At 38.1% G+C, this 27,419-nt stretch overlaps 3 protein-coding genes across 4 annotated transcripts in view; 2 read left to right on the forward strand and 1 right to left on the reverse strand.

Annotated features, from left to right (window-relative positions):
• The first annotated feature begins 216 nt into the window (after positions 1-216).
• bag2 (BCL2 associated athanogene 2) lies at positions 217-2,778 on the forward strand. Its single transcript, XM_085477932.1, has 3 exons — positions 217-338; positions 622-731; positions 1,987-2,778. Exons 1-3 carry the CDS (start codon positions 217-219, stop codon positions 2,379-2,381), a joined length of 627 nt encoding a protein of 208 aa, XP_085334058.1. The 3' UTR covers positions 2,382-2,778.
• Positions 2,779-3,353: 575 nt separating this feature from the next.
• rab23 (RAB23, member RAS oncogene family) lies at positions 3,354-10,425 on the reverse strand. Its single transcript, XM_085477931.1, has 7 exons — positions 10,062-10,425; positions 7,689-7,922; positions 6,695-6,780; positions 6,279-6,435; positions 6,068-6,150; positions 5,876-5,968; positions 3,354-5,771 (listed from the first exon to the last, which is right to left on the reverse strand). Exons 2-7 carry the CDS (start codon positions 7,841-7,843, stop codon positions 5,638-5,640), a joined length of 708 nt encoding a protein of 235 aa, XP_085334057.1. The 5' UTR covers positions 7,844-7,922; positions 10,062-10,425; the 3' UTR covers positions 3,354-5,637.
• Positions 10,426-10,457: 32 nt separating this feature from the next.
• Positions 10,458-27,419, forward strand: part of prim2 (DNA primase subunit 2) — a 28,595-nt gene continuing 11,633 nt past the window's right edge. The window contains exons 1-10 of one of the 2 annotated variants that reach the window (XM_085477930.1): positions 10,458-10,712; positions 12,819-12,968; positions 13,100-13,212; positions 16,061-16,155; positions 16,257-16,377; positions 17,137-17,232; positions 18,214-18,351; positions 23,000-23,067; positions 23,781-23,853; positions 24,094-24,279. In XM_085477930.1, the coding sequence (XP_085334056.1) occupies positions 12,824-12,968; positions 13,100-13,212; positions 16,061-16,155; positions 16,257-16,377; positions 17,137-17,232; positions 18,214-18,351; positions 23,000-23,067; positions 23,781-23,853; positions 24,094-24,279 (1,035 nt within the window). In that variant the 5' untranslated portion in view covers positions 10,458-10,712; positions 12,819-12,823. Of the gene's footprint in view, positions 10,713-11,871; positions 11,987-12,818; positions 12,969-13,099; positions 13,213-16,060; positions 16,156-16,256; positions 16,378-17,136; positions 17,233-18,213; positions 18,352-22,999; positions 23,068-23,780; positions 23,854-24,093; positions 24,280-27,419 lie in introns of those variants that run through there. The other variant, XM_085477929.1, reaches the window with a different exon arrangement.

The raw sequence follows: 27,419 nt of genomic DNA on the forward strand, positions 1-27,419 counted from the left end.
CGGACCCTCGTTTTGAGAGCATAGTTCTGGGCTCCTCGGGAAGCTTCTATGAGGAGTGAGTGAAGGAAGTCACAGCCCATGTTTGGAAATGTTCTCCCAGGGGCGCTGCAGCAGCAGCCGGTGGAGCTACAGTCAGCTGGACAGCTCGGAGTTGACCGCACACGGGATTTGTTTTTACTACGGAACGGATCAGCCTTGTGACGGGTGTTCATCATCATGGCTCAGGCAAAAATACAGGCGAAGATGAACGAGGCTACCTGTAGCAAGTTCAGCAGGACGCTATCCATGGCAGATCGCTCGGGGCGGCTGCTGGAAAGTTTGGACCAGCTGGAAATGAGGTAGTTAAGTAACGGGCCTTAGCATGAGCCACCTATTCAAGCATTGTCGTTTGTGGGATATATATGACTGCTCACATTTTCTATAACAAGTTATTACAGCGCTTAAAATGTGCCATAAAAGTAGCTTTAATTTCTTAGCGGTTTTCCGAGAACAGTTAATGATCACATGTTTTATAGGTGGGTTGCTTTAGGTTCGTAGCTCACAGCATCATAATCATTACTCTCGCAGTTTAAGGATGCTTTTCAATGGACGGTTATTGTCATGCTTTGTTGTTTCCAACAGGGTGGAGTCTTTACGCGAAGCGGCATCGGCCATGGAGCAGGAAAGGGAGTGCATCCTGGAAATGATTCAATCTCTACAGAACAGTCAAGAAATGCGTAACATCTGTGCTGGTGAGGCGGCTTGCTGACTATCACAACTTGAACTCAAAAGTCACGCGCTGGTTGATGTCACTGTGAACATATAGCCTCCTAGTATCATTTTGCTGTGTTTTGAATTCCTGTATTTTCTGCTCTGATGCCACTGCAACATTGTGATCCAATGAAGACACGCTTTGAAAGTTAACTTTGCTGTTGGGTGGAGGTGGGCTCGTGAATGTCTGAGGATTTAAAGAGTTCCACCCAAGTAGTTGTTTACAGCTCATGGATGTCATTTATACATCAAGCTCTATTTTAATGAAGGCACTAAACTAGGCTGAACATGCTCATTGAAAACCACCTGCAGTCTTTATTTGATTACCCGTATTTCTTTTCTTTTTTTTTTGTTTCCAAAGAAAGCGTCCACTTGCAAAGAAATCATTACAGTGTACAGTATTAGGCAGAAGTCTTGAGCCACTCCTTATTTCTTTCTACATTGACAGTAAAGTGGAAATAAGTGCAGTGATGTAGTAAAACATGCACAAATAAATAGAAATACAAAATATATGTGGCAAAACAGAATTTGGGCTACTGCCTTTTGTTCTGTTCTCTGTCAAAACGATCCCACCCTGCTTCAGTAATGTTGTGCTTTGGGCTCTGGGGAGTCCAGTCCATTACAGATAGTGTTCCATTGTGTGTTTCCTCTGTCTGGCTTTTAATCCATTAGCAATGTGTTTGGGATCATTGTCATGCAGAAAAATGAAGCCAATCAGATGCTTTCCAGATGGTACTGCATGGTGGATCAAAATCTGACGGTAGTTTTCTGTGTTCATAATTCATCAATTTTGACAAGATCCCTAACACCGCTGATACTTACTGCTGTGTCTCTTTCCTGACCTCCTCCATACATACTGATGACAGTTTGAGGCAGAAAATTCAAATTCAGCAGACTTGATTTTCTTTCTATTTATCTGCTGTAGATTGTTTTTACACCAGCTGCTTTGTCTCTCAGAGAATTTTTTTAGAAAGGCTTTGCAGATCTGAAGTGTAGATGTGTAAGCCCACCCTGTTGTTTTACACTGCATAAAATAACTGTGTCCCTGGCTTCTGGTAGACTGAGCACAGTCATGAACATGGAAACTTCAGATAATAAAGACAAGGGCAAGGATTTGAATTTAGATAAATCTAGCCAACATGCTACCCCTTACAAAACCTAGTTATCTGTGGTAAATGTATTTTTTCACTTAATGTATTTTATTTAATTTTTTCCCCTGTGTGTCGTGTCTCTTAGGAGAGAGAGAGGAGTTAACTTTAACTGCAGACCGTTTAATGGGCCGGACGCTGTCTGTGGAAATCTCTGTTGGGACAATCAGAAACCCGCAGCAGGAGGAGGCGCTACAAAAAGCCACATCCATCATAGATGAAATAGTGAAAAAGTTGCTGGACGACATGGAGGGGAGCAGGCAGAAGCTGCTGGCCCTGCACGCCGCATGTGTGACTGAAGCACCGGCCATTCCCATCGACCAGAAGTTTCAGGCCATTGTGATCGGTTGCGCTCTGGAGGACCAGAAGAACATAAAGCGGAGGCTGGAGACTCTATTGAGAAATGTTGAAAATGCTGAAAAGAACATCAAGATTATGGATCATCAAAAACTCGAGAACACAAAAGCAAACGGTAGTCAATAAGACTCATCACCAAAGCATTAAATGTGCCTTGAATGTTCGCTTTCAGAAGGCTGCTACTTGTAGCAAGAAAAGTGAGCAACAAATATCCAGTTTTACCAAATCATTGTCATTTTTACATTGATCTACTTAATATTGGTTACTTAATGTTTATACAATGTACGTGTGTGTTCACATATGCACCTAGTGCAGTAAAAGATTCTGAACAGCAATGAATTAAACAACTCTCTTTTTGTTTCATTGCCTCACTTTTAAATTTAGGTAGTTGATTTTGTAAGTGCACACACTACCTCTTTGTGTGAAATCAACACAAGATATATGGATTTTATTTTGTATTTGCACATATGAGTTTTATTTCAGATCACGTGTCAAAAAACGAAATAAACCTGTTGTCTTATGAGTGTCGGGCAGAGACTTCTTTAAATATACAGTGCAGCATGTGGCAAGTGCCTCTGTTTATTTAGAGGCATTATCCTCTACACCACGTGTCCACACATGTGGTGTAGAGGATAATCTATAGGACAAATTTAAAAATCGAGACTTACAACACTTAGTTGTTTTGTGTCAAATAGAAAAACAATGTCAGCAGTGCAAAGGGCATACAATGTTTTAAGTAAGTAAAGGTTGCCTTTGTCTAGGAGCCCTACATATTATCACTTGCTCTTCCCCAGCGGATGGCATTTGAGCAAACTCATCTATTGTTTGGCATTTGGCATAAGGATATGAAATAACATAGAATATGAGGATCATGAGGTATGAGTTTCTCGTGTCAAGGTACTAAGAGCAAGGCTAAACTTCTACACCCATGTTAGTTGTTTATTAACTTGTAAAACTGCCACGGGTACAGATAACCATCTTTTATCCAAACTGTCTGCACTTCTAAAATTACCTAACCTTATTCACTCTAACTAAATGTACCCAGTTAAAATAATAACAACATTCTGGTTAAAGAAACTGTCATGAAATCATACAATGGATGCTCAAGAAATTTTTTATTTATATCAGATTGCCACTAAACACTGTCTCACAAACAAAACAACAGACACACAGTTGTGTGGCACACTCCAGGGTGTGACACAACAAAACTGCAAGTCGTGTCGTTTTTCTCAGGCTGAAAGCCAACACAAGTTGGTTTGTCTTTCTAAAGGTGTGAATCTGCTAATGAAGTCATGTGAGAAAAAGTAAAAGTAAAATTAAGACACAAAGATTACACCTGAGTGACAGCACTTAAGTATGGTTAGTTTTAACTGCTGATTCTTTAAAATTATACGCCATCTTAATGATAAAGTGCAGTGAATCAAGTCAGTCAAAAGACAAAGTAAACACAAACTAGCACAAGCTTGAGAAAAACATTACTTACAGATCTACTGTGAAGGCAATTAAAAAAAAAACAGCAAAAGGGTGGATTAAAATGTGTACTCTGAAGAATGTAAACATTGACAAGGCATTGTAATGATTAAACATTCACTGATATGGGAGGGGAAAAGGCCTGCATGCATTACAGTTATGCCACTTTGCTTGTCTCAAAACAGCAGTTTACAAAAAAAAAAAAAAAAACCCTAATGGGAAACTGAAATGTGACACAATCTTAGTACCAACGGTGTAACTGTAGAACACATTTTAAGCACCTTTTGGTATTTTCACAATAGAAAAAAATTCTGAACACAGATCTGAAATCTTTTTTTCTTTTAAGAGTAAAGCATGCATGCACATGTATTCCCAGATGACCTATGTATTATAATTCCATTAGATAGCTACAACTGAAACTACTAAGGAAATGTTCATTCAAGACAGAAGATTTAATCTAAGACTTTTCTATATTACTAAATATTTTGTTGTGCTTGGTAAACCTGTGTAACCCAATAATGAGTTCTGAAAAACAGAAGGAAAGGTGAATACATTATACATTTCACAGATAGTTGTATTGAAAACTAAGGATTAGGACTGGGAGATTGTTTCTGGGAGTACTCTCATTTAGTTAGAAAGAAATGTAATTTTCTTGCATAATCAGGCACACGTAAGCGCTTCAATAGCAAAACATCCCCTCTTGATTGCCAACTTTTTGTAACACCTTCTGAGAGCATTCGTTTACATCCCGCCCTAAACTCCACACCACAGGTACAGTACCTACTGAGCAGTGAGCTTTCATTTTTCTTTTCACTTTCTGGCCCCAATACAGCTCCTTTTTTATAGTCTGGAGAAAGTTCTTCACAATCCAGGTCAAAAAACTAATAGGAGAATTCTGTATTGTGTTTAATGTACTCTGAATATATATGTCAAAGCTATAGAAATAATAAACAAAACAATGTAAACAACTGCAATCAAAAGCATAGTATTGTATTGTAACTGACAATTGGTTGTAACTTGAGGTACTATGATTGAAATAACAGATTTTTTTTAGTGTAAATGGTGTTTTATGTCTAAAATAATTTGTTTAACAAGTGTAAGCAGACAGAAAAAGGACTATTTTTGTGTCATTGGTTATTGATATTTGGTTACATACCTATATCTATGAGAGCACATGTTTAACCACAGCTCAGAAAGAGAAAATTTGGCACATAAGATCAGTCAAAGCTATTGTGCTTCGTACAAAAATACTTCACGCAGAGATTTAACTCAGCGTTCAATCAGGACGAAGAATATAGTTTGAACCATTATCTGTTTAACAGTTAGAAAAATATGGAATAAAATAATCTGCTTATCTTTTATAATACATGCAAATGTATTGCACAGCTGAAATGTTAAACAGAATAACCACGTACAGAAGGAAAAGTCTCGATGGAGTGCAACTTTTGCTGTTACATACTTTGATGAGAGTCGGTATGTCAAGTTTCATTAAAACAAACAAACAAAAAAAAAAAAAGAGTGAAAAAAAAAGAAAGAGCAAAAGCCTCGGCCATAAGGGGGAAAATCCACCTGCACCAACAGCTAGAACTTCAGTTGTTTTGGGCATCATTAGATTAATAACACAACATACTGTAGCTGCAGTTGTTTCTTAAGGCAACCATTAGGAGGATCCAAGTATGTACAAAGGTTAGGTTTTGTGCCCAGATCGCTGATGAATATTCGAGACCGCAATACACCTATCAACATGGGGCGAGGAAGATGAACATTAGGTTAATAAAGTAATATAGTGTAGTGTAGTGTTTCCCAGTCTATGTGAGCTTTGGTCACTAACTGTCGCTACCTCAACAGCTTACAATAACGAGCAATCTAATGTCAGAAATAACTGTCGGTCAGTAAAATGAAATGATTTTCTCTAGAGGAGGCTGCAGCTTCCAAAGGGATTTTTAGTCTTCTTGGTTCTTTGCTTGTTAGGACGCAAAGTGATGACTTCTCTGCCGTTGCTGGAGCTCTGGTTGCAGACATTACTACTTGTTGTATTAAAAACACCTTTGGAAAAAACCCCAGAAAGAATGAGTAAAGGCTATTTAAAAGAAACAAAAACAAAACAAAACACCAGAGCTTAAATTGTGATACGAAAAAAGATTTCTTACCTATTTTATTGCTTGTTGTGTGGACCACCTCTGTCTCCTCTGCTGTTTGCTGTTTGAGTCGCTGTAGATACTTCTCAGCTAAATACTTAAAAACTAAATGAAGACAACAAGCAGAAATGTTATGACAGTAACATTAAGAAACAAGCCATTTTACTTGCATCTGATCAGTTGTTCAGATTTTCAGTAACCTACCCTCATTCACATTTAGGTCCTCTTTCACTGAAGCGCGATAAAATCTTAGCTTAAGCCTCTTAGCCAATGCTTCTGCCTCCTCACTGCAGTACAAGTGAAGGAAATACAGCACTTCTTAATTTTCTTCTAAATTAACAGGCTTATTTTCAATAAACAGTCAGCACTCTTTTCTTTAACAGTTAATTGCTTTTCTGTACCACCGAATCCTTACTTTTTTATAACAGTCTCTTCCAGGAGGTCAATTTTGTTTTGCACAAGAACTGTGGGAATATCTCCAACTTCTGCTTCCACCTTCTCCTTCCAGCTGTCAATAGCCTGAAATGAGTCCCGGTCTGTGGTGGAGAAGACAAGCACACATGCCTGCGCACCTGCAAAGTAAGATCACATACACAAACAGTTCACGTTCTCAAGCTGTTACATCTTGTAAAAAAAAAAAAAAGCATGTTGAACATGTTGCATAATTCATTGTCCAAGAGCAAAAACACAGATTGGATTTAAGAATAAGCCCTCTAGGAAATATATATGTATATATATACTAGTGCTTACACTTACACTGGTTGGAAGCCTAGAAATAGCCTAGAAATATGGGATAAGCAAACGTTATTTGTTGCAGAGGTGCAATCTTACCGCGGTAATAGGCCTTAGTGATGGCATCAAACTCCTCCTGCCCAGCAGTGTCCCAAAGCATTAATCGGACATCTTCATCATTTACACTAAAACGATGAGAAAAAAAATTGACTAGTTACATATTCATCCATCTATAATATCCTATTATATCCTACTCAGCACACTCTACTTGTTTTTCTATGTTAATAGACAATCACAAAAACAACAATTTTAAGACATTTGGAATAAAACATTTCCTTCAATAAACAAAAGTAATAATATTTAAATATATTTTTTAAATTCTCGTCAAATAACTTTCTCTTTTAATTATTATTTATAACATGGAAAAAAAATATTTTATCATGTTTTCTTCTAGGGTGGAAAATTATTTCATTTAACTCAAGAGGGCTCTTGTTCCTCCAGGAGTGTAATGACATACATGCGTACATACATACAGTACACAGTTACTAAGTAAAGTAAAATAAGTAAAAACTAGATAGGCATTCAATAGAAGAATTGAAGTAAAATAACAAAATAAAACAAAAAAAATCTGGTTAATTAACCAACATGGATGTCTTTGGACTGTCAGAGGAAACCAGAGTACCCAGAGAGAACCAACGCAGTCACAGAAAAGCCCGAGCCAGCCTGTGGATTCAAACCCAGGACCATCTTGCTGAGAGGCCACAATACTACTGCACCACTGTGCTGTGGTTAATAAAATATTAAATAATAATAATTAATGTTAATTAAATAAAAGCTAAATATAATATAACAAAGTGGCCTTTTTAAGTAAAATGTGTCAAATTTAGTAAAATTCAGTTTTTTAAAAAAAGAGTAATTTCTGATTAAACCTAAAATGTGGGTACCAACAGGATTCCACATTCCAATATGTATTTAATATTGTAAAACAATTTTATACAGCTGAAGTTGTAGTTAGTTAACAGACCCTCTGTGACTTTGATTATAGACTATAACTGATAAATAATGTGGAACATCTTTCAAATGAACATCTTACAGTATCTGCCTTTCCAGGAAGTCCACTCCAATTGTCTTTTTGTAGTCTTTAGTGAAAATGCCCTTGCAGTAACGTTGGATCATACTGGACTTGCCGACAGCTCCGTTGCCGACCACGACCACTTTGATGGCCACTTCCATGTCCTCCTCCAACATGGTGATGACGTCTGGCTGATTTTCTCAGTTCCACTGTGCCTGTATTGTTTCAGAGCTGTGATGGGAGCACATGTACCGGCTGAAAGTGTAAAATAAAATATTAGATACTACAAAAAAAAAAAAAAAAAAAAAAACACAAAAAAAAAGCCACACAAACACTGGACAAGTGCAACTCAAATGTGGTTTATATATGAATCACTCACTTCAGAGACATTGTCAGTTGAACAAATATGATGAAAACCAACTTTGTTACTCAGTTTATAAGTTACTTATAAATGCTGTTAAAGTGCGGCTGACAATCAAGCAAATTAGCAGAGGCGCAACTGACTGCTACTTCTTTTTAATACTAATCAAACTTATTTTCAGTTTGATATGTCAATATACTGTTACAAATGTAGTTGTCAAAGCCTAAAAAATGTTTTACAATACATTTTTATAGCCAACAGTCACAACTCAACTTTTATAGGCTTAATAGTATAATTATCATATTCGCCAGCAACACAAGCACTTCATTGCACTCTAATACATGGTGTCACATACACAATGTCTGTAATTAGCTTTTAAACTGTTATGGGTGCACATTTTACTAACTGTTGTAAAACAAATTTTCAGCTTGACTGGAGAGGTGGTTCACTATGTTTATTGTTCCATTAGTGCAGAAAACTGCAGACTCCGCATAGCAACCGTGTCCCCACAGCTATATACTTGGAGTGGCTGAGTGCTATGCTAAACAACATATTGTGGGAAAGCTGTTCTCAGTGGACACTGACAGCCTACTGCGTGACTGTAGTGTTCAACAGCCTGCTTGAATTTGAGTCACAATATGTATCTGTAATTGAGCTGAATGACACATCAGTTGGTATAACATGAAGGCAAAACACAGCTGAAAATAGAATAGTATGCTCATCTTTTAATGTAAACTCTGTAAACTGTAAAGTCTTGACTTTGCATTTCTCTTTAGTTGAGCAAAGACCTCCTCTTCCTTTCAAGCAGCTAGTCCTCTCCTATTCAAGTGTAGTCGGTTTGCGATTTGTACTTTAAATATGTTTTATCATCACAGAAACTGTCAAACTGGGAGGTTAAGAAGCTGGTTATGTATTGTTTATTTATAACTACTATAAGTTCAGAGCAACGTGATTCAGATTTAGATAAATGATGATGATTCGCTTTAACAGTGTTTGAAAATGAGATCTGAATAATTGTGCTCTTAGTATCAACAACAATGTGGGGCAATCTTTTTGCACTGTGGTCATGTCTTATACCCCACATTTCTGAAATGAATTACAACTCTCCTCAGGTGATCTCAATAGGTCATGTTAGGGCAAGACCTCACAGAGGTTTCATTCTGAACCCCCACTGATGGTAATGTGAGTGACCCAAGTTGGGGTTTTTTTTTTGTTTTTACATCTTAGCTCATTTGGTGACTCACATTATCAATAAGGATCACTTCCAAAAGGGTACCCCCAGGGTAAATACTTGTGACTTTCCATCATTTGTTTTTTTTAAGGGAAAACGCCTCTTGAAAGAAGTCCAGCTGCCTTCTTTTTTCAAGCTCTAAAGAAGTGACTGGAAGGTGCAGTTTAACACTTCAAGACAGGTATCAGCTACACATTTAAACACAATATTCTCCATACCTGCACAAACAACTGTCCTGAGTAAATTCTGGGCTTTCAGGTCATCATTACCATATTCATACAATACAAATGTGATAACACAGAATCTGAAATATACAGGCCTACTGCATTTTTTACATAACATGGTAGCAGGGTATGTTTTACATTGCTATGCACATAGTACTGAATTCTGCTCAGTATGAAGCAGATAATACACCCCCCTTTGCTAGACAGTGAGTCATCTTCATAGACTCACCGTTACTTGTCCAGGCCTCAAGGCGGGGCACCACAATTTTTTGAAGCAAAGACTGAATAACACAGATCAAAACGCCATGACACGCAACTAAGCTATTCAACTCTGTCGAAGACTTTTGCTATATGTAATGCGTTCATAGTCTCTGATGGGAATTAAGTTTGAAGTCAACTTCCCACTCCTCTTCTTCACTCAAATCCCTTGCCTTGGTCAAGATAAGACCTGTTGAATTGCTGAAAGGAGGCTCCCCTTGAAGTACAGAGCAGCTCCCGAGGTAGTGCGTTAAAGCTGGGTGAAATAAACGGTGAAGAAATGATGGGAAAGCATGCCAAAGAAGCGTGCAGTTTCTTACCTGTAAAACGACGCTACAACTCATCCAATGACATTAGGCGAGCTATGCAGTCAGCTAACCCACATCCACATATCTACAGCCTCCCGCCGCTCTTCTCCGTGGCAAGAGACGCAAGAGACTCCGCTGCTAAGGGTGCCTAGCTAAGATTAGCCACTTTTCACAGAAGAAAGACAACCTTCTGCTCCGTTCGCTAACGACTTCTTCCCTGTGTAATGCAAAAACGTTCTCTCCTAAACGAAAGATACCGTTTATTGACTGTCAACACCTGAGGTCACTCTCATGACATTTATAGAATGGATATGCATTGCTGCCTATTTCAGTGAGCTACGTTGCGCGTGAGAGCTAGCCAGGCAGGCTGTTGGCTAGCTCGCTAGTGTTTGTTGCTAAGCAGCAGAGCCAAAGAATGCACAAAGCAAGAGAGTCGGCGTGGACGCGCCTCTGTCCTCGGGAGTCTTGGGAACACTTGTAGTTCTCATATGTTAGCCCTAAAAGTCACGTCTGTTTAAACGCTGAATTATTGTTGATATTTTTTTATTCACAACCATTATATATGTCTTCTACGCGTGTTTTATGTGGACGGATCACAACAACCAAGAAAAAAGCGTGTGAAAATTACTCACAACCGGATTAAAAAGTGAATTTTACTTTCAGGTATGTGAAGTAAAATGCATGTTATAAAGCAGAAACACGGAAATGTGTTAAAAGGGAGTAAATGTACTTTCCACTACAGTTTCTCCCTTTCTGAATATGTGTCATTAATGTGAAACTATCAAATAGTTTGTTAAATAACTTTAAATAACTGCAGCTTCATTTTTTTTTAAAAAGGCAGAAAACACCTAACCGTCTGCTGAGAAAATTGTAGCAATGGTTGATGTTAGTTAAAAACGTACCGACGTTTGTTTTTGTATAGGTTCATTTTACTGTATGCATATGAAACTTACCAAAAATGAGCAGAATTTGGGTTAGAATTTTTGTTTTGTTTTGTTTATTGAGTTAGCCACAAAATAAACTAAAATGTCTCTATAATATAACATGACCATTTACCAATTTCTCTAAATACAAAACTTTTGTACGTCAAAACAGAATACTTTGGATTACATACAGTGGAAAAATAAATGCGAAATGTCTGATCTATTTCGACCACAAAAATCATAGGAATAAATGACATGGAATTTAAACCTTTCCTGAAAGTGCTTTACAGAATATATTCTGTTTATTTTAAATCTAACATTCTTGTGTCAAACATGCGGTGTTTCATTCATTCCTACATACACACCCGTATATCCATATGCAGTGTCTGTGTGAAGAGAAGTTTATATGCTAAGGACAATGCCAGTAATCCTTATTTGTGGAAATTTGCTGATCTGATAGGTAAACTGTCTGTGGAGTAGTGATATTTCAGAAGAAAATCAGTTCAACCAACCTTATCAAATGGGCATTTGGGAAAGGGGTTTCTGTATGATTTTTTTAATATCTTTAAATTTTAAAGTTTAATTTCAAAGCTGTTATTAATCGTTTGAAAAACAATGATTTTCTTGATTTGAAGATAAGGTGAACCCGCGTTTTAGTGGGGCATTTGTTATGTAATACACGTGCGCCCGTGAGTTTGTGTCGGATTTGGTTCAAACGCCAAAAAACAGAAATAGAAACATAGTGTGAAATAGCAGTGGCTTGTCTTGGCTCAAGCCAAGTTTGGGTAATAGTATTTTAAAAGAAACTGTTTGCCTGTTTTTTTCATGGAGGTCATCGTTACTTTGAGAGACGGGGCGGGCTGTCCTAAAAAGTAAAACGAGTACACACCACTTCACAACTTTCGTTCTCTTCCGGTGTCGGATGCAACGTCATATTTTTACCCGCGTTTGTTGAACAGCCCCTTTTGTTTGGCGGGACTGCGTTATTTGGAGTCTAAAAGCTTCATCTAATCGGTAATGTAACGACAGTATTATATGCTTCTTGTTGCTCCTCAACCGTGAAATAAGTTTCTCGGGCTGTTTTTGAGCTCGGTCTTTTCAATGCAGTTTAAACTCAAATCTGATACCTAGCAAACGTCAAAGTTGGATTGTTTTTCACTACCCTTAACGTCTTGCTATGGGCTCTATTGCTAACTTAAGCTAAATAGTCTCTGTTAGCGGCTACATTTAGCCTTAAATGTAGAAATTGAGTTTATGAGAACGACAGTTACTGACTGCTGAGCCAGTGTAACATAACAAAACATACACAGCTTCACACTGTCAGTTCAGTTTGTGTGCAGAGGCTGATTTTTAGATGTCAGGAACATTTCGACTCTTCATCACAGTCTCTCAGCTATGGATTGAAGAGACGATTAGTCAAGGAGAAGCTCCGTTTGCCAAGTTTTGCTTTAAGTGATACCGGGTGCCACTTATGCACTGACTGGTTAAAGGTTAATAGCAGATGCTGTGCAGAAATTCGTTTGTTCTGATTTTGTATGGCAGCATCCTTTACCGTTTGAAATCAAAGAAGCTCAATGAATTTCTTAATGTTTGTTAGTTATAAGCGTTTTAATGGTGGCTCGGGTCTTCTCCACAATAGTGTGTTTTATTTATTCAACTCCTAGTAAGGAGAAAATGGCAAAATCAAGCGTTATGCGTTTGAAATAAGAACAGCTTATTTAATTTCCATGAATTTGTATTGAATGTCGCTTTGGTCAATGGCTCACTACATCAGATATGGCAGGTTTGGGACCCAGCTTGTTAGCAAGTGGTACATTAAAACATGCTTGATTTCTTTTACCATCAGGCACTATGCAGTTTGGAGGCAGAAAAAAGAAGATTAGCACTATCCCTCAGTCGGAGCTCTATGGGCAGCACCTGCAGTTTTATGGACAGCCTCCTCTTGAAAACATCTCTCTCTCTGAATTTGAAACATTTGCTGCGGAACGACTGAAGTGTAAGATTTGTCTCATACTACTTGTGAAATCAAATGATGAAAATTACTGTAAGCATTGTTTTCTCTGCTCTTGTGTAATACATTTTATTTAGGACATGTGGTTTGTAATGTTTGTTTTAATGCCACTGTAGTGTTGAAGACTGTGGAGAACTTGGGTGTGAGCCATGTCAAGCTTACAGATCCGTATAGACGCAAACTTGAGAGTCAGCTTAAAGCTCTGAACTTTCCTTACAGACCAGATGCTGTGAGTATGTTTCCCATTGTGCACCTTTAAACAGTATTAATGAGTCAGTTATTGCATTGTGTTGTCAACAACTTCAACTAAAGCTTTATCACAAAGAGATTTCTTTTTAAACTTTTACCCGCTATGTGTTTTAATGAAAACACAGGGGTTGGATTTGTTTAGGGTCCTGTAATATCGCACCGCACTTCATGGTGCTTGTCCCCCCCTTGTGAGTGAGACATATCTAATAAACTGGCATAGCTTTTAGTAGGGCTGAACGATTATGGAAAATAATCTAATTGCGATTTTTTGCCCCAATATTGCGATTGCGATGCGATATGCGATTATTTTTTAAGGTCTTTGTCTTCTGTATTATTAAACAAAGACAAGCAATACATCATATAGTATGGCCAATACTATATTACATTAATTTTAAACTGTTCTTTCCTGTCAGACAGACCTCTGTTATGATGACATGAGGTGATGCATGAATTGATGACTGACATTTTTATTTAACTTCTTCAATCACAACAGTATATTTGAACATACACAATAGTTTATTTTTAGCTTACAAACATCTGAGCATAAAGTGCTGACAAGGAACCCTGGTGTAAACATTAAAATGAAAGTCAGTGCAATGTGCAGATTGCAGAAATATACATAAAAAAAAATCGGTGGCTTTACCACACTCAGTTTTTCGACATCTGTGAACTACTAGACAGTCATTAAATTAAAAAATAATATTAAATAAATAAAACTAATAAATAAAAAATGCACACATCTTACTGATCTCTGCAGTCAGTAACATTACACATTTTTATATATTTTATTTATTGTTTACTCCATTTAATTTGTAAAATATGTGTACACACACACACACACACACACACGTGTAGAAAAATATTTAGTATACACATCCAGAAATGCATATACTATTATATATTGTACATATATTTATTAGTTTCAGATGTAGCCATTCTTGTATTTTGCTTGTTTACATTATTGTATTTTGCACAACTCTGTTGCTTGTGAAGCTCGCACACAAGAATTTCACTCACATGTGCTGTACCAATGTACCTGCACATGTGATGTGACAATAAAAGTGATTTGATTTGATTTGACATAAAGTGCAAACATAATAGCAATTGTATAAACAATGAGTATGGCTCAGCTAGCCATAATCATCCTAGCTCACAGGTTTTTTGCTAGGAAGACCAGCATATCTACTTTTGCTGGCTTTAAGGATGAGCGAGTGCAGGTCACTATATTCCCTCCAGTGCTGAACAGACGCTCTGAGGGGGCACTTGTGGCTGGCACACACAGATATTTGCGGGCCATCTTGCACAGTCGTGGAAAGTGAATGTTGTGCACCTTCCACCAGGCTAAGGGATCATCCTCTCCGTCAATGACAGGGGTCAACAGGTAACTATTCAACTCTGTCTTCACGACATCTTCAAGTGGCAGAGGCAAAGCTGAAGAGGCCGCACTGGTCCTCAGACGGTCGGGTAGGCCGGAAGTAAACGGCCATGAAATTGGACGGTCTAGCCTTCTGATTAGCGTCACCGCTGTCTCGGTGGAGCTTAATAAACTCGGCCGTCTGCTTCTTGCTATCTAAAATATAACCAGACACTGGTGTAAATTCTCGACTGTCTCATACTTCTGTTTAATAAGTTTTCTGTTTGACGTTTAGTCAGCTGTGTGAAAACCAAGGAGGAACCCACCCGGGGGATTAATAAAGTTTTATTTTATCTAATCTAATAACTTTAATCTCAGCCAAACCGATTTAATCACGAACAAACAAAACACTGAAAAAAGCCCAACAATAACATTTTTAGGTTGTCTAAGTGACTTATATATTACGTTTAACCCGAGCAGCGAAAGTCCGCGGTGATCTGAAAATGATGTGCCGGGAGTTGTGCCGTTCTCGGCCGCATCAGTAACCCTCGAGCTCCCGGCTAGCTATCGAGCTGGTGGGTAGCAGACGCCTCCTAAAACGTCGAAGCACTTTTGCAAATATGCGATATCTTGATAAACCGAGCAGATATTTGATGTTTACACAACTACTTTCTCGCCTGAAAATATGTTAAAAGTTTATTTTGTGACCCAGAAAGATTAGTATGAGTAATTTTAAAACTTAGTAGCGGCCGCCATTGTTGGAAACTGGAGTTTGGCTGGGCCGTGCTGTGAATTCTGGAATATGGTAGGCCACGAAGGACACACCCGACCCATCCTTCAAATTCGGGGAAAAGGAGGACGCATTTGTCGGCTACATTCGGAGGAGTCTACGAATTTGGACAGCCTTCGGCGCGTCGCTGTGATGTAATCGGTCTACAAATGCGGCCTCAGGAGGATGCAGCCCATGAATTTGGACATGTCCAGAGTATAATCGCAGCCTTTGCGGTTAGAAAATTGCACTTGATCATGTCGCGATATTATCGCAAATGTGATATATCGTTCAGCCCTAGCTTTTAGAGTGAGACCAGTGTTTAGCTCGATGTGTATTGACACAGTATTGACTTTGAGGAGTTAAGCTTGCGCAGGATCCATCAAATTCTCTTTGCAATAGTGATGAAATAGCATGATTTAGCAATAAAATGTATTTGTATTAGTAAAGAAGAGACACTGCTGGGTGTTGCTGAAAACGTGACTCATTTACTAACATTTTAAGACCCTATGCTGAATTACAAGAGCCTGAGATAATGGAAGTTAGTGTACAGCTACCATAAACATGACTTTTAGTACATGATAATTTTTTCATATATGTACATAAAACAAAAACTGTACAACATGACAAGAAGTGGTGAATGATGATTAAATGATTGACATCTATTTGTCTTTCAAATTAACTAATTGTTTTCTAACTCTTAAGGATGACAAGAAATCTCAAAGTGGACCAATTGAATATGAAAAACGAAGAAAAGACCATATCTCCCACTTCATTCTCAGACTGGCCTACTGCCAAACGTAAGTCTTTAGTCTCCATTTAGGAATACTGGAAAATGTGGTCAGAATATAAGTTGTTCAGCTGCAAAAGATAAATGTTTATTTCCATTTGTCTCTCAAAGGGAAGATCTGAGGCGCTGGTTTATACAACAGGAAGTTGATCTTTTCCGCTTCCATTTTACTGAGTTGGTCCCAAAACAACAACTGGCATTTCTTCACAAGAATAATCTCCATTATGACACAGTAAGCTTTCCTAAAGAAAACACTTGACATATTTCAAAAATGTTTTTTTTCTGGAAATTTAAGTTGAGGAGGCTTACCACAAAAAAATTCCAACTGGGAACTTTTACAACTGGGAATTTCTGTCTTCTTGTAATAGTGACTTATTCAGAAACACACAATTAGTCTTTTTTTTTTTTATATCACCTTGAAAATTTACTTACTTATATTTGATTAACTTACATTTAAGTGCCTCTTTACCATAATGTGTTTTAGAAACTATATCTTGGATTTTGTTTCTATGTCAGGCTCAGAGTATGTTGAGGACACGGGCCTAAATCCATGCCAGTTGTTTCTATACACAGCATAGTGGTGTTCAGTTGTATTTTCACTAGGTGGAGCTGTTCAATCATCATAACATCTTCCATCTTTAAAAAGTTGGCCCTATTCAGTAAAAGATTTAATTGTGAAAAAAATTATATTTCAAATATGTGTGTATTATTTTTTTAAATAATAAATCCCAAAACATAAATATAATATATATAGTTTACACTATATATTATATAGTGTACTTAGTCTCTGTTTTGCTTTTAGGCTCACAAAAGGAAAGAACTACAGTAGGTTTGGATAACATGGTGGTGGCGGGGTGTAAGCAAGAATGCAAAGCCAACTTTAGGTTTTTGTTTTGTTTTTTTAAACAATGTTTGTTTTCCACAAGCTTATTAACATCATATTAACAGTTCAGCTTATGCAACTCCTCAATGAAATCTCACAACTTTTCAGATTAGCAGCGAGGAGAAGACTGCGCTGAAGGATCAACTTATAAACTCCAGCTTTGGCGTCAGTGGAATCAAGGTGATGGAACACGAGTTCTACAAGGTGAGACATATATATAGTGTAGGTTATAGTTTATATTCACGAACACACCACAGAGGGAATGTAACTTCCAAGACATCTAGACAGTGGCCCTGTTAGGTTGATGTGTCATGATGGCTCGAGTTCTCTTTCTGCATAGTTAAGAGTCATTCAGGAGAGTTTTTGAAGTAGCGATCATTAAAGGTAATAGCACAGTGCAGGATAATATATGGTGTAAGGTAGGTTGGTCAGACTTTGCAGAACATCTTGGATCCTGTGTTTTGAATTCTAGTAACGTCTTCTTTTTGTCCAGTATTAGACTTGGACAAATTACCCCTCAAGCTTTCTCATTTGCATCATATCTATTGTGTAATGCTTACATGTGTGAGAGTACTTTTATACACTGGAGTAAAACTCTGATTTGTCTGCTTAGCGCTACTTTTTTTTTTTTTTTTTTTAATAAACCCCTCATCCCCTGGAGCCAGTATCTCATCAGATAGAGACAGATCATCACCGATATGAAATAAATGAGCAAATATTTCTCCCCGGGGCAGTTTAAACCAACATTATGGAAAAAATCCAGCTTTTCCAAATGTAGAATTACAACGCCACATGTGTTTATCTTACTCTTACTAAAGAAATGCATTGACATTATGTTGTATATTCCGATGTGCATAGTAGGCAAATCTTTTAAAGGCTGTGATTATGTTCTGTCAGTCAGGTCTCTACTCATAATGATTTAACATGCAAATGGATTAAATGCAGTTTTTCTATTAACAGAATTTAAAAGCTAGAGTTTAATTTAAATTTCCTTGCTACTGACAATCATTTTCACTGGGAGAATGTAAATCATCCCATTTGGTTTGCTGAGCTTAAATTGTATCCTTGGATCACAATTTAAGCAGCCAAATTACTAAGGACACACGGCTGGCCTTTATACTGTGAACACATTAATGATTTAATTGTTTTTTTTTTTCTTCCTCCAACTGTCATTATGTTTTAAAGGTGCCTTTTCAAGATGCCCTGGATCTTGTGCGACTGAGGAAAGTGTACCTCAAACAAGGCTATGCATACATTCCCCATCAGGATATTGTCACCATTGTTCTCAATGATTTCCGCACAAGGCTGTCTAAAGCTCTTGCAGTAAGTGAAATTTTATTTTTTTGTGTTGTTAACACAATAATGGAGGAGCACAATTGAGAATTCTCAGCATTTTGTTGCTTTTTAAGCCTAAACATAAGAGTTCAAACTTAAATCTGAGCTTTTTAAAACCTCCAAATCTGAATATGCTTTGAACTCCAGTATTGTTCAGACTACAGTACACATGTAGGCCCATTTTATTGCCTCCAGTACAATACTATCTTTAATCATCACCTTTGTGACTAGGGGTGGGTTTTGATCATCGATTTATCGATTAAAATCGATTCTGGCTTGGATAACGTGATATCGATTCATTAAAATCCTGAATCGATTTTTTTAAATATTAATTTATTTTGACCGAAACGCCAGAATCTCAGGTTAAACCTCACAAAATTTCAAGAACCACCAAACAGCTAAAACAGTAAATGAGAGCAGGTACACGGATTCTGCACAAAGATGTAAACACAAAGCTCGGAGCCTCCAACGGATCAGAATCAGTGAGATGTCGCATTTCTCACCCGACGGCACGGACACGGTCGGGGCTGAAAGCCGACAGCTCGCTGATTCTGATGTTTCGGCGTGTCTGCGCTTTGTGTTTACACCCTTTTTGCGGCGATTCTAAAGCTGTTAGTTTTATCTCTCTCCAAACAATATTGACCAAACCAGCAGCAAAAGAAGATCCAAACTAAGCTTCACAAAAACATCGTCATGAATTCCCTCTGACTTTTGCTGTTTTGCTTCCACCACGATAAAATCACACGTCATGCACAGCTCTCTCTCTCTCTCTCTCTCGCTTTCTCTCTGTACTTCAAGAACAGTTTCCCGTCTAAAAATCTGTTTTCTGCATTATTCGCTTGCTTGTTACACACAAGTCTACCATTTACAGCGCTGTCGGCCGCTGTTTTGTTTTTTTCCCTTTTACTTACTTCCGAAAAGAAAACCTAATTTCTGCCGTTCAATAGGCTTCTGAACAAATTTAAACTCTTTAAAATTATGCAAAATGCAAAACGCTTAGCCGTGTCTCTAATAAAACCGCTGTAACTTCAGAGGTAATGTTAATATGTTGATTAATGGTTTTCTTTCATTTTTGATGTACTGCAGAATATTTTTATAAAATCCCAGGCCAGGAAAATCACCTTCATGTTTTTCTGTGTTTTATCTTCAGCTACTTTGACACAAAGGTATCTGCTGTGACGCTCACACCTTTGATAAAGTCTTGCGAGTGTCAGCTTCCTTTTTATAGATACAAAAATATGTAAATGTACTGATCTGAATTATAATATTTCTGACTGTCTGAGGCAAAATTTGCCAGATTTAAATAGAATTGAATCGAGTCGTGGATCGAATCGATTCTAGAAATCAGTGACGATACCCAGCCCTATTTGTGACTCACTCCATCACACCTTCACTTTATATTATTTTACACTAGTGGCCATTTTCATGCCATTTGTGCATGCAGAATCCCCGATTCCATAAGGAGAATTATTAAATTGCCATTGTTGCTTTCAGTGCCCCGAGGGAAATGGTAGAAACACAGGGTTCAAATGAGGGGAATAAGTATGCACATGTGGCAGAAAATATCTGGAGGAAAGATTTGGGACATCTAGTAGGAAAGTGCTTATTGTCCCTGCAGGCATGATGTTTTTTTTAAAGGCTGCTGAAGGGGGTTTATGATGGGGCCGTATCACCAAGCTTTTGCATTGCTTAGAATGTCCTGAGGGACTTGAAATGCAATGTTTTGGGAACCAGAGGCCTTTTTCCCCTTTTTTTTTTTCTCTTTTTTAAAATAAATATATAATATATGTGAGAAGACAACCCAAGCTCAGCTCCATGGTGGCGAGTAGTCCAGATGGCGAAATGAGCACAAGGAGCAGCAACTAAAGGCAGTGTCAGTTTGTGGTTTATGAATTGACATTAATCAACGTTAATTAGGCAAGAAATCTTGAAATAGATGACTTGCTGTACTGAGACACAGAAAACAATATTTTATTTCATTACAATTACCAGTATTTGTGAATTACATTTTGTGTTATAGAGTGGTAAGAGCGGTGGATACAGGAATTACACATATTTCGAGATTAGAGAAGCCACTGTTTAAAAGAATTATAGAGAAGACGTCGCTTTATTTTTGGCACAAGAAGCTGAAAATGTAGGAAGAAACTCAAAGTTGTCTGAAGTAGACCACACTCTGCTCATTAATTGGTACAGTAAGGTGGAGTAAATATTGGATCGATATGAGGGGTCAGTGTTTTATAGTTTGGCACCCTTTGCTGAAAATTGGCTCTTTTCCTGGTATAGATCCACATCGGGTGGTCAGAGTTCACTTTATTTGGACATCAAAACATCAATACCCAGGTTCTCACATCCTAATTAACCAGTAGACGATAGACATACATTTACTCTACATGACAAAATTACTCCTTTGTACGGCCACATGTTGTAACACAGCCAAAGACGACCTTTGAGTTTATCAAAAGTGCACCTGTTTAAAAAAAAACAAACACTAATCACTTTTTATTTTTATTTGTCTTCAAAGACCTTTCATGATTATTTCATTTGCTTTTTTCACATACAGTATGTTATCAGTGCCTGCAAAATATGTGTCAGCCATTACCGTGCATACCTTTCATATTGTTTTCCCCTCTGTAATTGTACATCAGTCTTCCGTGTAGTGTTTTAAACTAGAGCGCTGATTTTAGCGACGGATTTTAAGTTAAACGGTAGCTTAAACAAAGGAGCGGCAGTTCTAAGAGAAAATCATTTCAATGCACACTTCAGCCTTTGTGATGTGGTTGTGTTACGTTGTCTGTCACTGTAACAGAGTAGCCACTTTCACTGTCTTCTCAGTTAATACCGTGTCCTCATGACAAAGAGTGGGCTTCTTTGAGCCACTGAGCTAAAATGCTCTCTGGCAATTTGAACTACTTATCTAAAACTCCCTTCTGTCTAAATGAACTGTTTGATAACCAGAATGATTGGATTGTGATTTCTGAGAGTAGTTTTAGATGTACCTGAGAATAAATGCAGAGCAATTTGGTGCTTTTTATTTCTCAAAAAGAAAGAAGTGTAGCATTTAGGTGTAGTAGAATCATAGTTTTCCCTGTGATTCTGAAAACCTCTCAGGTTGTAGTATAACCAGTGTCGGTAAACCCGTTTGCGTGGATGGTATAGTACAGGACGTAAATGGTAAATGGCCTGTATTTGTATAGCGCTTTTCTAGTCCCTAAGGACCCCAAAGCGCTTTACATATCCAGTCATCCACCCATTCACTCACACACTGGTGATGGCAAGCTACATTGTAGCCACAGCCACCCTGGGGCGCACTGACAGAGGCGAGGCTGCCGGACACTGGCGCCACCGGGCCCTCTGACCACCACCAGTAGGCAACGGGTGAAGTGTCTTGCCCAAGGACACAACGACCGAGACTGTCCGAGCCGGGGCTCGAACCGGCAACCTTCCGATTACAAGGCGAACTCCCAACTCTTGAGCCACGATCGACGTCACTGCATTTGCACTATTGTTGACATACAACAGTTGTTCAGGCAGGACCAGCTTAGAAATTAGAAGAGAAAAATAAAGCTCAAATGAAAAAGTTGTTCGGTTCTGCAATTCTCCAATTTTCAGGTAATTATCCAGACCACTAACTGCTGGAATGGAATAATTCAACAAAACTAGTATTCTTGTAAGTGAGCCAGTGTGTTACTGTAATGGTTATTCTCCTTTGCTGGGGACAGCAAGGGGACATCACAGAGAACGTGTCATTAAAAAGGTATGAAACGGAAAGCTGCCTCTCCATGTGACTCCATTTATTGGTTTGTTGTTCAGTTTAACAAACAGAATGCTGCATCTTAAAATGTCTTTGGTGCATGGTTCAAGGCAGACCTGGAACTGACTAAAAGTCAAGAGTCAGGATTTAGACTCAAGCTTTTTTTGCAGAGGAATGAACATGGATCTTTAGGGGTGTTTCTTGTTTTTCTTTTTTCTTTTTTAAATAAAAAAAACATAATTCAGGCCTACAGCTGCCTGTTTTTAGACTGAGACAGCATGCGAAAGCTTCAAGTCGGAGGATGTTGTAAAGAATAGCCTGACAGTTGCTGTCACATGTTTTAGGATGGTGTTAAAATGTGTTGCGTAGATGATTTGCTCACCTTGAAGTCAGAAAAACCATCTTACTGTTTTTTAAGCCAAGGTTGCGTGGAGATGCATTAACGTTATCACTCTTAAGGGCGTTGATACACTAAGCTGACAAGAGGCTGCAAGGATAAATTTAGTAAAGCAGGATTTTTGTAATTTGTTTTGAATGTCGTGGATTCACATAGGTGTCGCAGGATTGATCGCACAATTTCCTAGCAATTTCCTTTTTTCTTTTTTTCGTTGGAAATTAGTAAACACTGAGCAACACATAATCAAGGTCTTTAATGATAGATACTGTGGCGAACTTAACTTTTGGTTTAAATTGTTTACACGTTTCTGATCTGTTTGGATAACGGCGCTCCAGAAAGACAGCTTTAATTACGAGATTCTGTGCGCTAGTTTAAAGTGCAAATAGTTTAAAACGAATCAGGTGCACTTAACCTGCAACTTTGGGCCGTTATAACACTTTGACCTAGACTGTTTGCCATTACTCATGTGATGCCCATCTCTCCTGCAGTTGACGGCTCGCTCGCTACCAGCAGTGCATTCTGATGAACGGCTCCAACCTCTCCTTAACCACCTCAGGTAAGAAGCAGGATGAATAACATCTCTGCTGTTTCGCCAGTGTGGCCATGAAAAAGACTTCTAGCACAATTGATCTTCTGCACCAAAGTGTCTTTGGTTGGTCTGAGTTAACCCAGACACTTTAAATAAAGTCCAGATGTTGTGGAAACTTTTTGCCCCTTAGTGCGTGTTCAGCATAATTCTTCCAGCATAAGGTTACTAGAAATATCCAACTTGTGCACTGTTTTATCTACCATGCCTGCTGCTTTTCTGGGAGAAAATATTGGATGGTAGTCGTGTTAGTTCACATGGGTAATTACAAGGTAGAGAGACAGTCGCAGTTTTAAGAACAGGGTAAGGGAATAAATGGTATAGATCTTTGAGTTCATAGAAAATATTTTGATTTTGGCTTCTTTTTATTATTTGTAGTCTTGGTTGGACAAAGCAAGACAATTGAAGACGTCATCTTAAGCTGTTATGGGTGTTTGTATAATACTTTTAAATCTGCTGAATGTATCTAAAAAAGATCATTTGAGTTTTCTACTTTAAGTTCCTGGCAAACAGTAAACACTGAATAGACTGGCCAAAAGTACTATAGCATCTACAGGTGCTGTTCAGCCAGGAAAGCTATGATATGAAGCTCCTGGTGCACAGGTTTGAGGCTCTGCTGTCATTGAATCAGCAGATCGTTGACAACTACACACGTGTATAATGTATTGTTTTTCTTCTTTTAGTCATGCCTATGTGGGACAGGATTACAGCATCCAGAAGAATGTTGGGAAAATCTCCTTGGATCAGATTGATTCAGTAAGTTGCTTTAAACATCTGTTCTTGAAATTTCTTCGCATGGCAAATTCTTCAAGGTGCCTTTTTGCATAGAAGGGCCTTATTGCTGGTCTGGGGCAGTGAATACAAAAATATGTGGTGTTTAATTTCACTTAATTAATATCCTTTGTACTCCATAGATACAAAATATGTACTTATAGGAAAATATAAATTATATAAGGCATTTCTTCAGGTTTGTCATTAACAATTACCTGCTTACAGCTTTCAGGGAAGTCATTCCCATTGTGTATGAGGCAGCTCCACCAGTCTCTTAGAGAAAACCATCATCTCCGCCACGGAGGTCGGATGCAATACGGTCTCTTCCTCAAAGGTATCGGCCTGTCTTTGGAGCAGGCACTGCAGTTCTGGAAAATGGAGTTCATAAGAGGCAAAGTGGATGCAGACAAGGTAATGTTGATACATTTTAATGCTTTGTAAATGAATATTTTCTGAGTATCTTTAAAACAAGATGTCAACAGATGCCTTCTACCTGCTCTCCTGGTGAAGGGTGGTTCAGTCCATCCTATTCATAATTGGTTCATTGTCAACAAAATGTTACATAACATACAGGCATCACTCGCAGGGCTCGCAAAATCTATCTCAGCCCCCGCCCGTCGGGTTATCATATACCCCGACGGGCGGGGTTGAGATAGATTTTGGTCGCCCGACCGGAGATATCGCTAGCTCCGGGACGTTGGGCTAGCGATTTTGCGAGCCCTGACTCGGTAACCGTTCATCCACCCCAGAAATGATACGGGCTACAGTTTTTTATTTTTTTTAATTTTACAGGCTAAATTTGATCCCATTTCAAAACATTCTTGGTTTTTTTTGTTTTTTTACAACATATGATGGTACATATGTTGCTGGAAGTTAAGTAAAATATAGTGATACAGTGATGTCTGAATTTCTCAGACTGAGGGTTTTTGGTCTGGTCTGCTCAACACTTCAGTGGGTGGGGCTGCTTTTATTGGAGATTAAGTGGTTCCATCAAAGCTTTATTGATTGAAGGAAAGTTCACTGGTGTCATTAGGTGCACTCAGTGCTTTGATGAGGCTAATGAAAACTGAAGTGGTTATGAGTTGGGTTATTATGTCTCTCGGTAGGAGACAGACACAGTAAAGACATTAAAATTGTTCTGCATGAAGAAAACGCTCACTCTTTATGTGAGTAAGAGAGAGAAGTGACAGGAGACTCCACATAATGGACCAGCTCAGATAGAACAAATAGAATTTCATGCTGTGGAGTTAAGTAGCTATGAATCATGCTTTTTAGTCTTGCAAGGCTTTAAATATAAATTTATTAGACTATTAATTTTTTTAGATTTTTTTGACTTGACTCTAAAAGTTTGGATATGATCGTGTTGTTTGTGTTATGTTAACAGGGCCGGGGAGATTTGTTTCCCGTGTTGATTCACCATAGTTGCAGATACTTTAGGAGGTGTGATCAGAAAGTTCAGTGGGTTTATTAAAAGCACAAACTATGCTGCTATTCACTTTCAAAGCCATCCTCTTATTCACCTCTGGCTTCCAGCGATATGAACACACTTACTCGCCATGCATGCTGGATTTCCTCTCTGTGTGAAAAATAACAGCCTTTAAAGGTGGAGACTTTGTTGTTGATGTCAATAAACAAGCATATTTTCGAGCGCTTTGTGTTGTACTCACCACAGTTCAAGCCTTCCCTTTGATGCTTTATGCATCAAAGCGCACAAAGTATTTTTGGTTTGCAGCATTGCAGGACTTTGTGATCATACCTCATTTGTTAGATGGGATGTCTCTGAATTGGTCTGGCATGCGTACATCGATTCAGATAAATGTTAAAGCATTTCCTTATCATCTATCAAGAAAATAACTTCTTAATTTCTCTTGTTGTATCAAATTGCTTTTTTAGTTGCCTTTACAGTAAGCACTACAGAATGTGGGAAACCTCCTCACATGCCTCACCTTGTCTGGGCTATCTTAGACGTGAAATATGGCTGCCCTGTGGTTTTTGAGTAGGCTTTTTGTTTTAAAATGCTCCATCCACAGTGTGGGCATTTGGGAATTTCTTGAGATATCACGTTTCCTAAAAGATGCACTCTAATGTTCATTAGATGTGAAAACAATCTCTCCTAAAGTTGGGATCTAAACATATCGGGTTAAGCATACCTTACTCAACCAGTTCTTTGAGTGTGTTTTGCTCTTCCACACTGAACTCACTGTTACACCTTATGACTGTTTGCTGCTCTGTTCCAACCTAATTTAAGAGCTGATTAGTCAGCAATTCTATTCACTTTAATTATATGCACCACTCAACATGCAAAATCCAAAATATTTGTCAGCTTTATTTTCTTTAAATGGGTACCTTTCATTGTCTTGAAGTCTGGAAACCTCTAAATCCTGGTGCGTTTGTTCTAGATTAAAAGATGCATTGAGAAAACGTTTGTTGTGTTAGTTGCAAAAATACTTGCGAATGAGGTGTTTTTACCTGCTGTCATCAAATCATTTATATTTTATAAGATGTGCAGAAATACTGTGGATCTGACTAATGCTGACATCCATGCAGAGCTCACACATAAGTGGATTGCAGCTTTGAGTGCTCATCAAAAGATACAGTATTAACAGACTCCACAGTAGAGCAGGGCGATATGGCCAAAAATATTTATCACGATATATATTTGAAAATTTGCGATAACGATATAACCGACGATATAATTGATGCGAGACAAAATACAACTCCACAACATTACTAGCGCAAAAAGACAACCTTCCATTTATTTTCACTTAAACAAGAAGCTGGTTTTTATGTACATTAAAGCTTTATAAAAATGTAACAGTGCAAATGCAAATTCCTTGCTGAAAGTTTAACCAAAAGGCATTTCCAGTAGAAACGGGCTGACATATCCTGAGCATAACCATGTATAATATCCACTGAAGTTAAAAAGAGGTGCTTTGCAACATTAAACTGCAGTGTGCAGTACGCATTTTTCGGACCATAAGGTGCACGGGATTATAAGGCACATTAAGTGAAACAAAGCAGTCAGATAAATCAAACTTTATTAAACTCATTCTTCTTGCTTCCTCCACTTCTGTACCATTGATTCATTAATGTTGAATTCTCTGGCAGCTGCTCTATTCCCATGTTGTTGCAGTATATTAATGACTAACCTCATATTGTGGATGGATTATCTCAGTTGTTCTCCTGACTGAAGTTTGGTCCGTTTACAGCATCCTGCCATGCGATTGCATTTGTCTCTAACCATGAAGAACCTTCACGTTAACTTTTATAAGTGGAAAAGTGTTAGTGTTCGTCCTCCAGCTTCACTGTTTATGTTATGCTAACATAGCTGTGTCGCTAGCGATCACGTAGCACATCATTATATACCAGCTAGCCCAACTACAGTAACCCTACAAACGTCACTGCTGTTTAGTTTCCTGTCTTCATTTATGTTGGAAGTGATAGCAGAGCTGTACGTTTGATTTTTTTTCAGAAATCTCTCAGTCAGAACATGCAATATCATGCTTAGGTAACTAGCGAAACTAGCGAGCTAACTTCCGCTAGCTTCCTGC

The sequence above is a fragment of the Copadichromis virginalis genome, linkage group LG13, assembly GCF_057382275.1.
Source record: "Copadichromis virginalis isolate Kocher_CV1m ecotype Utaka linkage group LG13, C_Virginalis_male_GT1.1, whole genome shotgun sequence".
Classification (NCBI taxonomy): domain Eukaryota; kingdom Metazoa; phylum Chordata; class Actinopteri; order Cichliformes; family Cichlidae; genus Copadichromis; species Copadichromis virginalis.

Bases quoted from the DNA above. Each gene is read 5' to 3' on its own strand.
- bag2 (XM_085477932.1), top strand. From the start codon at position 217: ATGGCTCAGGCAAAAATACAGGCGAAGATGAACGAGGCTACCTGTAGC. The intron at 339-621 runs GTAGTTAAGTAA...TGTTTCCAACAG, and splicing joins TTGGACCAGCTGGAAATGAG to GGTGGAGTCTTTACGCGAAG. The intron at 732-1,986 runs GTGAGGCGGCTT...CGTGTCTCTTAG, and splicing joins AATGCGTAACATCTGTGCTG to GAGAGAGAGAGGAGTTAACT.
- rab23 (XM_085477931.1), bottom strand. From the start codon at position 7,843: ATGTTGGAGGAGGACATGGAAGTGGCCATCAAAGTGGTCGTGGTCGGC. The intron at 6,781-7,688 runs GTAAGATGTTCA...TCATCGTTTTAG, and splicing joins TTCCTGGAAAGGCAGATACT to TGTAAATGATGAAGATGTCC. The intron at 6,436-6,694 runs GTAAGATTGCAC...CTTACTTTGCAG, and splicing joins CACTAAGGCCTATTACCGCG to GTGCGCAGGCATGTGTGCTT.